The sequence below is a fragment of the Mus pahari genome, chromosome 8 (assembly GCF_900095145.1).
Source record: "Mus pahari chromosome 8, PAHARI_EIJ_v1.1, whole genome shotgun sequence".
Classification (NCBI taxonomy): Eukaryota; Metazoa; Chordata; class Mammalia; order Rodentia; family Muridae; genus Mus; species Mus pahari.
The window spans coordinates 19,381,875-19,394,929 of NC_034597.1; the positions used below are offsets into that span (position 1 = coordinate 19,381,875).

A 13,055-nucleotide genomic window follows, 5' to 3' on the forward strand; every position below is an offset into this window, starting at 1 on the left:
CCTGATGCTGTGACCCTTTAACACAGTTCCAACCTTCCTGATGCTGTGACCCTTTAACACAGTTCCAACCTTCCTGATGCTGTGACCCTTTAACATAGTTCCCCATGTTGTGGTTATCCACCAACCACAAAATTATTTTCACTGGTCCTTCATAAATGTAACTTTGCTACTGTTATGAATTATAACATAAATATTTTTGGAGATAAAAGGTTTCTGAAGGGGTTACACCTGTAGGTTGAGAACCACTGCTCTGGAATAAGGTATGTTATGAAAAAAATCAGTAAATTAGAAAAAAATGAGTAAATTTTTGAGGGTGTATAAGTAATTTTCCTTTTATAGTACTGGTAATCTAATTCGGGGTCTTACACATTCTAGCAAGTGCTGTTACACTAAACGATATCCCCAGTCTTTAATAAGTAATGGCCTGCTGTCTTCGGCTGGTGTGTGGAATACATCAAACTCTGCCTTACTGTTTCCCTTTTATTATGGCACCAGGAGAGTGTTTCTTACTTTAACTTTCAGGAACTCATTCAACTGTAGAAGGCACTTAGGCAGGGACAAAGCATGGTGGTAGAGGATTTACTTAGCACCCATGAGGCTGGCCTGGGTATGAGATTCAGCTCCAGTGGAAACTAAGATTGAGTATGTCACACAGAAGCTCAAGAGCTCAACCCCACTGAGTTTACAAAGCCAGTCTGGCCAAGTCTTGCTGTAGTCACCTTCCAGATAAGCAGTTGGGAAAGCTGGACAGTAGAGCCCCAGGCCACTGAGGTAGTCCCTACCCCTTGATAAAGCACCTCGTGAAGAGAGCTGTGCAGAGCCAATGAGTGCCCAAGGAGCTTGCCAGTGCAAATAGGGCTCAAAGAGCAATGTGGTGTTGGATTTTCTGCAAGCTAGTTGTTAACCAAGTGGATCCTGGCATATTAGGGACTTTTAACACATGTTTTTGACATCTGGTCCTCTACATGTGACAGTTAAATTAGTTCTGTGATCAATGGAGGAGTATTTTATTATACTGAATCATCAATAATCTTTAAATTATTATAATGCTTGTTTTGCTTCTATTTCTCTGTTTTCTTTCCCTCCCTCTTTCCATCCTTCCCACCTTCCCTCCCTCCCTCTCTCCTTCCCACTGTCCCCCTCTCCCTCCTTCTCTCTCAATGCCTAGACAGTAGTACCCAGTGTTTAAAGCAAATTGACCTACTTTCCAAATAACTCTGACACCTTCTAAATGTTACCACAGCTCTTCATTTTATGACCCTTGCTTTGAAGTCAAGAGGATCCTTGACTTGAGTTCTTCCTTCTACCATCCTTTTAAAGTACCCTGCGGTGTGCCAGGCAGGTTGTCCAGTTCTGGACTCAGGGGCTGCTCTTTGCAAGACTAAGCTGGAAGCATGAACTTAAGTCAAAACTGTAAGGATTTTGAAAGGCAGTTAAGTGTGACATATCTGACCACAGGGCTTCTGGGAAGTTTCCAGTTGGGTGACATGGTTTCATTGGAGGTTGAGAAATGTCATGGCAGCATCTATGTGATTTAAGGGATGGGATAGAGGAGTCCAGAAGGTAGACTGACAATTGTTGTACAGGCAAAGATCAGAAGGCCTGGAAGTCTGAAGCTGCTAAAAGTCCGTAGAGTTTTATAGTTCACTGTGCCCACTTCTTCCCTCATGGATCACACAGGATCTAGTCAGTTAGCATTTCACCTCCAGAGTAAAATAAGACCATAACCGGGATCAAGAAGAAATAAATATGCATAATTAATAGACCCATTTTCTCTGTGCCATCCACTGTCCTAATAATGTACTATATGCTATATGCTTTAAAATTGTAAGATAACAGTAGTTATTTTTCTTCTCCTCAAATCATTAGGTATATACACTATTATAATTGACAACATAGTTGCCTCCTTAGGGGATCTTAAATCACAGGCTAATATTCAAACTAGCTTCCCTCTTCATTAAACACATGTGACAGTCCCTGGCATGGAATAAGATCTTAGTGCAGGAAATATCCTCATTTTGCTCAAACTAAACCCAAATTCTGGAGTTCCCAGTTGTTGTCAAGAGACCACTGGGAAAAACAGACAACCACCACCACACCAGCACCAGCACCACCACCACCACCACCAGCACAACCACCACCAGCAGCAGCACCAGCACCACCACCAGCACCACTAGCAGCACCACCACCAGCAACAAGCTGTCTCTAGACACACTGGAAAAGCCACACTCAAGGCAGGTCTGTCCTTGTCTCATGTTCTCCTCATTAGTTCAGTTTGTGTCGACAATCGTCCAGGGTCACCATGGATGAGTCCATAGCCTCTGGGTACTCTAGGAGGCTCCATCTCTGCCCTTTCACCAGTTACAGTTGTGCCCTTGAGATTGTGATCATAACTAATAAGAAGTTCATATGAGTCCCTGGCACAGAGTAAATTCTCAGCGCAAGAGATGTCTATACTTCAATTAAACTGAACCTGATTTCTAGAGTCCTCGGCAGTTGTGAAGGGGCCACTGAAAGGAATACATCTCAAGACACACCAACAATAAAAGGAAACAACTCACACTCTTGGCAGGCTTCTCTTTGTCTCACAATATCTTAGCTCAGCCTCAAGCCCTGGGTGGGCAGTAGGCCCGGCTCCTCACCACCCAGTAGTCCTCTTTGTAGTCTCAGAAGAGTCTTCATGCAATCCTTGGACGCCAAATGAAGAAGCCACAGAAGCAGGGTTAAGACCAAAAGTGCACCCTGCTTCTTCCCAGCACTGTGTAGGGATTCCACGCTGAGGAGCTTCTGGCTGACCCTCCTGCCTCTAGACCTGCTCTAGGCATTTTGCAGGGACTGTGAATGAAGTGCAGCTCACAGACTGAACATCAGTGGTCCATCCTGCTGTGGTTAGAGAAGAGAAATTTTTTTTGGGGGGGGTCACGATTTCTTTCTTGGCTGGTTTTATTTTTCAGCCAGCTGAAATATATTTTTGTACTACAATGTAAGCTTCCATAAGTTTTTAATAATAACAATAATGATGATAATTAATAACAATAATGTTATTTCTCCCAGGAATAGAGGTACCACTACAAAGTTTTTCCTACAAAGCAATACAAACTTGACTTCAATACCCAGTGCGCTCATTAAAATAAAAAAATTGGGCATGGAAGTTTGTATCTGTAATCCTAGCATTTTAAAGAAATAAGGAGGATCAATATAGTTCACCAGGCAAGCAGACTAGCCATGTGAGTGAGTTTCAAGAGCAACAAGAACTCATCACAAAAATTAAGGTAGAGAGGGATTGAAGAACATAAAAGATGTCAGGATCTCTCTGCACATGCACCAGCCTGCACATATTTCTACACACACACACACACACACACACACACACACACTCACGCGTGCACACGATACTGTGATACAGAGAAATTTTCCGTTGAATTGTCCCTGATTTTCTTTTGCAATAGGCTCAGTGATGCACACTGATGAATTATCAACCCTTGTGTTCCTTCTGCCTTGCAGGAGAGAATAATAGAGCGCTTGAAAGAGCAGAGGGAGAGAGATGATCGGGAAAGACTCGAAGAGATAGAATCCTTTCGAAAGGAGAACAAAGACCTCAAAGAGAAGGTCAACGCTTTACAGGCTGAGCTGACAGAGAAAGAGGTGAGTCCAGAAAAACAAGTCCATCATAGCTGCAGCCCTCAAATCCCCGTCTTTGTTTATTTCCCTGACGGTCTTAGGGAACCCAAAGATTAGTGTGGAGACTCGGGGAACAAGGCTGCCTGAATTCCAAGGAAAGCGGTTCCAGCATCTCCCTTCACCGGTGATACCACTGGGCATGTTTACCATTCAGCAATATGGTCCCTAGAAACTTGCCTTATTAACCTTATTAACTTTTTATCTCATTAACTTGTATGTCTTCGAGAAGTTTTTAGGTCCTCTTATCTTTTGCTTGAACATCAGTTAACATAGCAACGACAGCAATAATAACTCCATGTTGCTTACTAGTGATTTTTTTTTTTGGGGGGGGGGTGTATTTTGCATTCACTGGCAATTCTCAAATGGATCACCCAGTATCTCCCAGGTAAAAAATATGACATCGAACACAAAATTTTAGGCTTTTTTTTAATTTTATGGTAGATTATTTAAAGCCATCCCGCCACTTCACACTATAGCAAAGATGGATGGAGAGTATAAGTGTCTTCTGGGATTTTACAGTAAGACAGTTAAGTATATTTTAAGGAACTCTGTTTGGGGGTTCCGGAGCAGTTGTTTGGGGCCACCATCTCCATGTTCCAGGGGATGCTCATCAGACATATCAGTATTCGCGAGTATACGCTGGTGGAGAAATGGAGACACGGGTGAAGCAGCTGTGTGCCTTATTTTCCTTACCATTATTTTCAGCTGTCCCTGCCACAGTGCTTTCTGTTTCCCAGAAGTTTCCAGTCTCTGCAGATGGCTCTGGCTTTGTCATGCTCCTTCTCTCTAAGCCATGGCTAGCACTCTCTCAGCAAATCCATGGTTACCCATCCCTCGTATGGTGATAACTCCACATAGATTGCTACAGCTTTTCCTAAATAGGGACTTACAGCTTTGATGCAAGAGGAGTTCTGAGGGATCCAGAGGACAGTTTCTTATCCCTAAAATTGATGCTTACTGGATTTTTAGAGAGGGGCTCATTTCTTTGTCATGGCGATAAGAAATACAGTTCTCTTCAACACATTTTGTACTGCAAAATGTGACCGGATGGATTTGCCATCTGCGTGAGATAGAAGCATATTCACGCTCATTTATAAGATTCTTTACTATTTGGATTTGGAAGTGCCATTGGAGGGTTTTCACCTTAAACTTCACTCTTAGTTAAAAAACAAAAACAACAACAACAAAAAAACACCACCACCACCACCACCACCACCACAACAACAACAACAAAACAGACCTCGGTAAGATGGCCGAGCAGGAGCTTTAGACTAAGACAGTTCCATAAGCCGTGCTAGGTACAGGGAGCATCATATGGGCAGCTCTGGGAATACTCAGGTCCGGCCAAATTCACTTGGCATTGGCATTTAGGGTTCAGTCAGAGAAACAGACCCAGATTAATAAATTTAACTAAATTAAGGGACTCCCTGAAAGGAGATGGTTTATACTCTAAGGCAGGGGGGCAGGGGGCTGGGCAAGCCCAGCAGGTGTAACGTGACTACCAGGAAGTACAGACAGAAAACTCAGACACAGGCTGCTGCTATCATCCACAGGGGAAAGCTTTGCTCCTAAGGCCTTTTTTTTTTCCCCCCAAGGAGTAGGACCAGCCCCACCCAGAGGACAGAAGATAATCTTCTTAAAACTTAAAATCAACTGATTACAGATGTTAGTCATGTCTGAAAAATCTCTTCACAGCACCTAGATTACTAACTAGGAGCTTCAGAGTAACCAAATAAAGCCGACCATCACAGCTGGCAACTTACTATTTAAAAACGAACAAAGTAGAACTGCGGCTCTTAGGGAACTTATGATTTAGTCTGGGTGATACTCTGCCTTCACTCTGACAAATGACTGGATTATAGGTCCTTCATAACCCTCCCCCAGCCCCCATGGGAGTGAAATTAGAGTTGTAGACTTCAGTTTGAGATTTGGACCTGCCTTTAATGGCTAGGTGACCTTGGACAAGACAAAGAGTGACTATGAACTTCAGCTTGCTGTCTTGAAAAAAAAAATAATTCACGTGTATAGGAGGAGCTTTCTGCTGGGCAATGATGAGCTCCATCATTATGGACATCCAGTGATCAGGGAAGGGTCTTGTGTGAAGCAGTAGGCAGCGTCACTGTTTACTGAGAGAACATTGTGTGCTCACTACATTTCTTACTGTTACAACGATGATAGAAAGGGCCAAACTGTCCATTGTTGTCAGCAGGGGTTCTTAGCCATTTCATATTTGGTGATGAGCATTGCCCTAATAGATAGTGAAAACTGTGTTCAGAGATATGTCTTCAAGTATTTATTTCTTTGGATTTTAGAATTCAAGCTATTTAGGGAGGTTTAGAATTCTGGACATGGTTGATAACTCAGCAATATAGGCAGGCAGCCCTGTATCTGAGTGGGAGATTAATCATATTTATTGAATCTGGACTACTAAGGTTTAGAACTTTATCTTTGATTTACTAGGAGATATTTGAAAAATTTAATCATTGTGTTTCTGTTAAAAGAAAGGGGATTTGATAGAGTTTAATAGGATGTTTCCTTTATATTTGATTTATCCCTGGAAAGAAGCATCGAAGTCAGTAGTGGGCTTCAGATCTGTCTCAGAGTCTATACAGCTTAGTGACAAGAAACACAAATTGGAGAGCTTAGGTGTCTGTAGATGGGATACTAAAAGGTCAGCTCAGGACTTTTATCATTAGCATGGCTTTGAGATGTGAAAACTACATGTACCGACTGCTCCATTTAGGCACATTTGACTCTATGGCAATGAGATCCTGCTCTGTTCTGCAAGCCAGCCAACTTCAGTTTCCAGGTTAGGGTCCATTTATTTCTCCCTTAGTAAGATGTGCCAGTTCTGCTTAATGCGTACTTTATTGAGTCGTGTGGAATCAGCAGATGTATGCTGATGACCTTGCCAGGAGAAATCATGATGTTTTGCTTACTAGCATTCTTCTTCTTTCAGTCTAGTTTAATCGACCTCAAAGAACATGCATCCTCGTTAGCTTCCGCAGGACTGAAGAGGGACTCCAAACTGAAGTCTCTAGAAATAGCCATTGAACAAAAGAAGGAGGAATGCAACAAACTGGAGGCACAGTTAAAAAAGGTAAGGGTGGTCTAAGAAGAATTGTGCTGACTTTAGAATGAATTTATAGCACTGTTAAGGAACAAAATAAACAAATTCCGCATCATTTGCTGTCGGCTAAAGAAAGGATTTTAATTAAACACCCAAGTTGATTCCCAAGGAGTCTGCATCAAGTCTCTCTCTCTAAATCTGAAAAGAAAAAAAAAACTATCTGAAGTTTCCTGTTAAAAGAAAACTTGAAAAAGATAAAATAGTAGCAGAGCTGAAAGAATAACACCTAGCCACTAGTCTCTGGGAAAAATCTAAACTCTCTGAGAAGGGTGAACGAGAATGTTTCCAACAGAGGAGAGAATCCAGAGGACTCCTTATATTTTGACAAATTTTTCTAACTTTCAGAAGTAGGTCAAGTTTTGTAATATAATTTGGCAAACATGTTCCTGGCAACACTCAGTTTCTAGATGTTCACTGAAGTAGCCAGGTCCCTAGTGCATCTGTAGAATGATGATTTCTAGTGAATTAATAATGCTCTACTGTCTGAGGAAGCTCGTCACAGTCAGACATCTTTGGAAAAGAAAGCAGGCTCTTTCCGTGTGGCCCTCGCTGTTCTCACAACCTGCACACTGTTGTAGAGTGCATCGAGTCATGCCTTGTCCCTTCCCCTCTTCCCCTACGTTGTTTGGTTTGTCTGCACTCATTGTTCATATAAAACTCATAACGTTATTAATTTAAGTCTTTTGTTCCTCTTGATGACGTATAAACTTAACCAGGAGAGATAAGAATCTTAGCATTCAAATAAAGCATACAACAGGATTAGCCTGTGACCTACAGCACACTAGATGGGGATTTATCAACCATAGTTATGAAAATGGGTGGCACAGATGGCCAAAGATATGAGCAGTACATGCATCTATACAAGAAATATTTTGAATGATTAACATTTAAATATTCTATTTTCTATGAACTTCTGCAATACAAATTGAAATGTAACTGTTTTTCTACAGAGGGGTTTTAGGAAAATCACCATGAGAAATTTTACCCTTAAGGAAATCTACTCACTAAGACTCAGAAAGAATGGCTGTGGAGATGGCTTCTGGGCGAAATGCTTAGCTCCTATCCCCAGGAGACCCTCAGAAAGAGATACCAGGCAGAATGACATATTCCTGTAATTCCTCCATTCCTGGGCAGTAGCAGTAAATCTCTGGATTTCTCAGTTTCCTTAGTTGGTGAGTTCCAGGATAGTAAGAGACAGTATGTCAAGGTCTAGGAACATAAGGTAGAGAAGTGACCCAGGAAGATGCTCCATGTTTATCTCTGGCTGCTTCATGTCTATCCAGGGGCATACACAGTCATGTACACAAGCACACACCACACACACAGGCACATGGGAAAATAAAGTGAACTGTGCCTAGCAAATATCTTTTAGCAATATGGCAAGAAAATTTGTAAAAAAAAAGTTAGTTTCAGGGTTGTTGTAACATATCCCTTACTTTAAGTAATACTATTTAGTAAGGCAGAAATCTGGACTAGTAAGTGAAAGAGTTTAAATTCCCCATTTGAGGCTATTTAGATGGAGATTGAGTTGGCCATTTTAGCATTTGGGGCATGAAAAATTTTCTTAACATATTTGTATTATACTCCATAACATACTAACATTTACTTAATATAATAGCTTAGTGGTGCTGAAACATGTTCAAATGTAACACTGCAGCGAAGGGAAATGGCCTGTGCATGATCTTACCTCACTGTAGCAGTGGCAGGGGAACCTCAAGCATACCCATGCCTGCAAAACGCCCTCCACGTCATGGAGATCAGAGCTCTACATGTAGGATTTCTGCACAGATGTGGTGAACATAACCCCTTAGTCAGTATAACTCAGTGTTGGCCTTTGAAATCCCCTAGTGACAAACGGAAGAAGAAGAGGTTCACATTTTGATGCTCTAGTCTCCATGTTTATAGTTCAATTTGTTTATTGAGTCTATACCCATACACTTCACCCTAGCCTGCTTCGGTTTGGCTTGATTTGTCCACTTGTAGCATGCCTTTCCTAAGCTCCCATTTAGTCCTACTACCTTTTAGCATGGTATTTAATGTCACTTTAGTATTCTACAGTGTCACCAGAAAGGTGCTTTACTGCAAGGGAATTACTTAATTCATGAAAATGTAACTAATTCCCAAGTATTTACATAGTCTTATGCCATCTCCTAAGCACACAGTACAGTGAACTTAAAAAGGTAATGATAATTTAAATATTTTTATACCTAACCTACAGATGCTATATTGTTTCATCTGGCTCTCTAGTATTGACTCAATTTAGGTATGAAGGAGTTATTGTTTTTTCAGTAGTCTCTAATTTTTGCTCTAATTCCATTAAAACCTTACCTTAGAACGAAGTGAGCTCGCCATTGGATATTTCAAAGCCCAAGACAACAGCATATGAATGCACACTTAATCACACCACTAAGGAAAGCTAAGCAACGCCGAAAGCTTAGACGGGCACCTTTGCCTCCCTTAAATACAATGACCTGTGACTTGGGACTAAGACAGATTAACTAAATAAAAGCTGAAAATATAATCATTTTGTGTAATAAATACCCTATGGGTTTTTCCAATAGTATCTTACTCAAGATTTGTGATGCTTAAAGTAGTTTTTTCCCCTCTGAAATCCATATGACAGTATAAATTAATAGCATTTAGTTGATCAGACTGTTGTCTGCCAGTGACAATGGAGATTTTTAACTTGTTAGCCTATTATCAATGCCTGTCTAAAGTAAGCTAATTTTTTTTTACACAAAGATTTGTGAAGAAGTTTGTATACATAGCCATTTTAAATACCTTTTGATATAGACTTATGAAATCTTCAAATATTTTGTGATAAAAATGCACAGAAAAGGGACTCTGTGTATTCTATCCCAAACTCTTAGAAATGACCGTCAAATATTCATGTGTGAGGAAACTGCTGATTTTAGTGAGTTAATTAAGCAATGCTAACCAGGTAAGGCCTAATTACTAATTCTAAGTGTGTATAATAATTAAGTCTACTCACTAATGTTAGTTATCTGGGGATTGAGAAAACCTATTGTTGATGTATGGACCATAATGTCTATTGAATGATTTTGTTTAAAGGCTCAAGCTGTAGAGGTTAACTGACCTGAATCTTTAGGAATTTGATGAGAAGCCACAATCCAAAGAACCAAGACTTCTCCCTTTAGTTTTCCAATCAATATCATGCTTTAGGAGATTTTTATAAAGCATGTTAAAATCATTATTTGCTATACTCCAGTTGAAGAAACAGGCATCCTGTCTCAGCCTAATACCAAATAATAATTACTGTAGGATTTTATGTATAATACCTTAAACTTAAGCCTCAAATTAATGTGTCAACAGTTAATAAATACAACATGGGAACACTATTTACAAGTAATATTTAACATATATAACTGTGCAAAATTGACAGGCACCCATTATAGGTACTAAAGCACTTGGAATATAACAGGATACCTTTAAAAATGACGTTTTCTAAATTGAAGCAGTGTAGACTGATAATACACCACAGTGCGCTCCTTTCATCTTTGTGCAGACTTGAATTCTTTTCCCATTCAAACTTGTATGGTACTTCCCTGCTTATTGATCCTTCGCGTTTGCTAGCCTGCTGCTTCCTGGTTCTCTATTTAAGTTAGACACCAAGTAGAACATTTAGTCTTATGTTACTACCTAAGAAGAGCTATAAATTCAATGATAATATTTAATTAATCTTTTATTATTTCCAACTTTGAAGTTCAGGTAATAAATTGTGGGCTTGGCCTAAAGTACTTCTTCTGATTCATTGCTGAAGGCCAGCACTTCATGTATCATCAAAAGTGGACAGTTTTCTTTATTTCATGGGCTATTTAACTTGAGAAAGGGAAAGTAACACAAACCTTAAATTTCTTATTTCAGCTATTCTTTTTTAGGAGCCAAAGTCAACATTTGTGTTTCCCCCGAGCCTTCACTTTCACTGTGGAATGTTTAAAAACTGAAATTTCTCCTTCTTCTCCTTTTTTTTTTTTTTTTTTTTTTTTTTTTTTTTTTTTTTTTTTTGAAGAGCAGCTCGTCTGTGCAAATGCACTGGATTTGCTGAGCTAATGCTGTTTTTCTGGATCTTTCCTTCTTTCCCTGTCTGTGCGGCAATGCCACCCCACTTTGCAATGTAGCAAGCTGAACAGTTGTTCAATCAGATGTACAATCCAGTAAGTCATTTCTGAAAGTTCCCGCTGTAACATATCAAAGCATGAGGATCCCCTGAGCCCATGTCCAAGTGTGCCACACTGGGGAAGTTTCCAAAATGCCAATCCGTCTCTTCCCGTGTCCACTCTGTCAAAAAGGAATGATCTGCACAAAGCCAATGCCATTTCTCTCAAAATTTAAAAATTGAGAGGCCAAAGAAATATGGCTGGCTCTGACATTAACTTCTTCCCAGCTTCAGCTCTCAGGCTACAAAACAAAACAAAGCTAAGCAGCTTGAAGATCTAGGCTTACGGTATTACCTGTGAGATCTTTCAATGCCACAGTGATAGCATTTGTAGAACAGCCAGCAGCTCATATGTGTGCTGTATGTATGAACTCTGTGTTAAGCTGAGTGTCACTTTAATATCTGAGCTGTGACTGATAAACACCTAACAGCAATGTAGGGTTTGTAAAAGTTCAGAATATCTCACAGGTCCTAGGGCAGATCACAACATAGTCTACTGACAACGGAATGTAGCTTTTCTGACTTGAGTTTAATGAAATCTGAAAAGCAGGTAACTAGTTCAAAAATGAATAAAATAGTTTAAATATCCCCACTTGATCTTTATCCTAATGACATGTGCATCCCTATCAAACACTTATTTGTTTGTTTAGTTTAGTGAAAAAAAGAAATATTTTTGTTTTGTCAACAGACTGGCTTACTGGGAGGTATAGTAAGTGAAGGTCACTAGAATGTGTCACTGGGCAAGGGTAATGTGTTGTGTACTTTAATTGTCTTCTACTTAATAAGTATACATCACAGAAACATAGAAATTCTTAAAGGAAGTAATTCAGTCAACACAGTGATACTTCTGAAGCCAAGCTCTGCCTGTGTACAGGTGGATGTACAAGATACAGTGTTACTTCTTAAGTCAGCCTCCACCTGTGTACAGGCAGATGTGCAAGATGCTTGGTGTACTTCATAGATTCTGCCTGGACCCTGCATCTTATCCCACAAACACATTTACAAACATAATCCCTACTGCTGTGCTGAAGTGTACTCCACGTGGATCGTAGCAGAGTACCAAAACCAAAACAACCAACCAACCGAACAAACAAACAAACAAACAAACTGCTCAAGTTTTCCTTCCCCTAACATTTGGATGAAAGTCATAATTAATAGGCTCAAGACAGTAGAGGTTAAGAAAGGTTAGCAATAATAATAATAATAAATAATTAGCAATAACAATAATAAATCAGAATATCTTGAAGCTTGAAAAACCTGATTCTTTTTTTTTTAATGCATTTTTTTTTGGTGAATGTTTCTAAAACAAGATTGTGTAACATTTTTTTCATAGTTACAAGTTAGGGGCAGGAAGAGAAGCTAAGTCTGTAGTACTTTGTGCATATGAAACACAGAGGGATTGCTGTGTTCTATGGCTGCAGAGAATTCTCAGGACAGTAGGTGGAGTCTACCAGTCCTTCTCCAGTAGATAGGGTCAAGAAATGGCTTAGTGGCATGGCGTTTTCTACTTTCCCCTTCTCTTCCACACAGGGCCTGGCCTCAGCAAGTCAAAAGCAGTTTCCAGTGACTAATTCAAGGTCTTAGGCTGACATTCTTCCCCATGTTAATTAAGCTAACCAAATGGTTTGGCATCCTGGGAATATTGCCAGCTCTCCTTGTTTTAACTCCCCTTGTCTGCAGATATATTCAGGATCCAGGTTTTTTTTTTTTTTTTTTTTTTTTTTTTTTTTTTGAGGGGGGAGAGGGGAGGTTCTGATAGGGATGCAGTTTGATGGGTTTTCTACCCTTAAAAGTCTCTAAAATGACCGCGTTTCTCCTAGTTATAAAAGTGATATATGGCCATGGTATTGAAAAAGTAAAGAAGGATATAACAGAGGAGAGTAAGAGGCCAGCTTACCGCAGACATGGCGAGGAAGAATGCGCATGCGCTCACGTTCCTCCCTCAGGCACCCTTAAGTAGAAGGTGCTACTCTTCTTCCTCTCCTTTCTTTCCTGTTTCCCTGTCTGTCCATCATCTGTCCTTCCTTCCTTCCTTCCTTCCTTCCTTCCTTCCTTCCTTCCTTCCTT

General features: G+C 40.1%; 1 protein-coding gene across 14 annotated transcripts in view; it reads left to right on the forward strand.

Moving 5' to 3' along the window:
• Positions 1-13,055, forward strand: part of Erc2 (ELKS/RAB6-interacting/CAST family member 2) — an 841,097-nt gene that overhangs the window by 392,922 nt on the left and 435,120 nt on the right. For 8 of the 14 annotated variants that reach the window (XM_021202981.1, XM_029541494.1, XM_029541492.1 and 5 more), the window contains 3 exons: positions 3,505-3,645; positions 6,641-6,781; positions 10,951-10,986. In XM_021202981.1, the coding sequence (XP_021058640.1) occupies positions 3,505-3,645; positions 6,641-6,781; positions 10,951-10,986 (318 nt within the window). The remainder of the gene's footprint in view (positions 1-3,504; positions 3,646-6,640; positions 6,782-10,950; positions 10,987-13,055) is intronic. The other 6 variants (XM_029541503.1, XM_029541498.1, XM_029541500.1 and 3 more) reach the window with 1 other exon arrangement.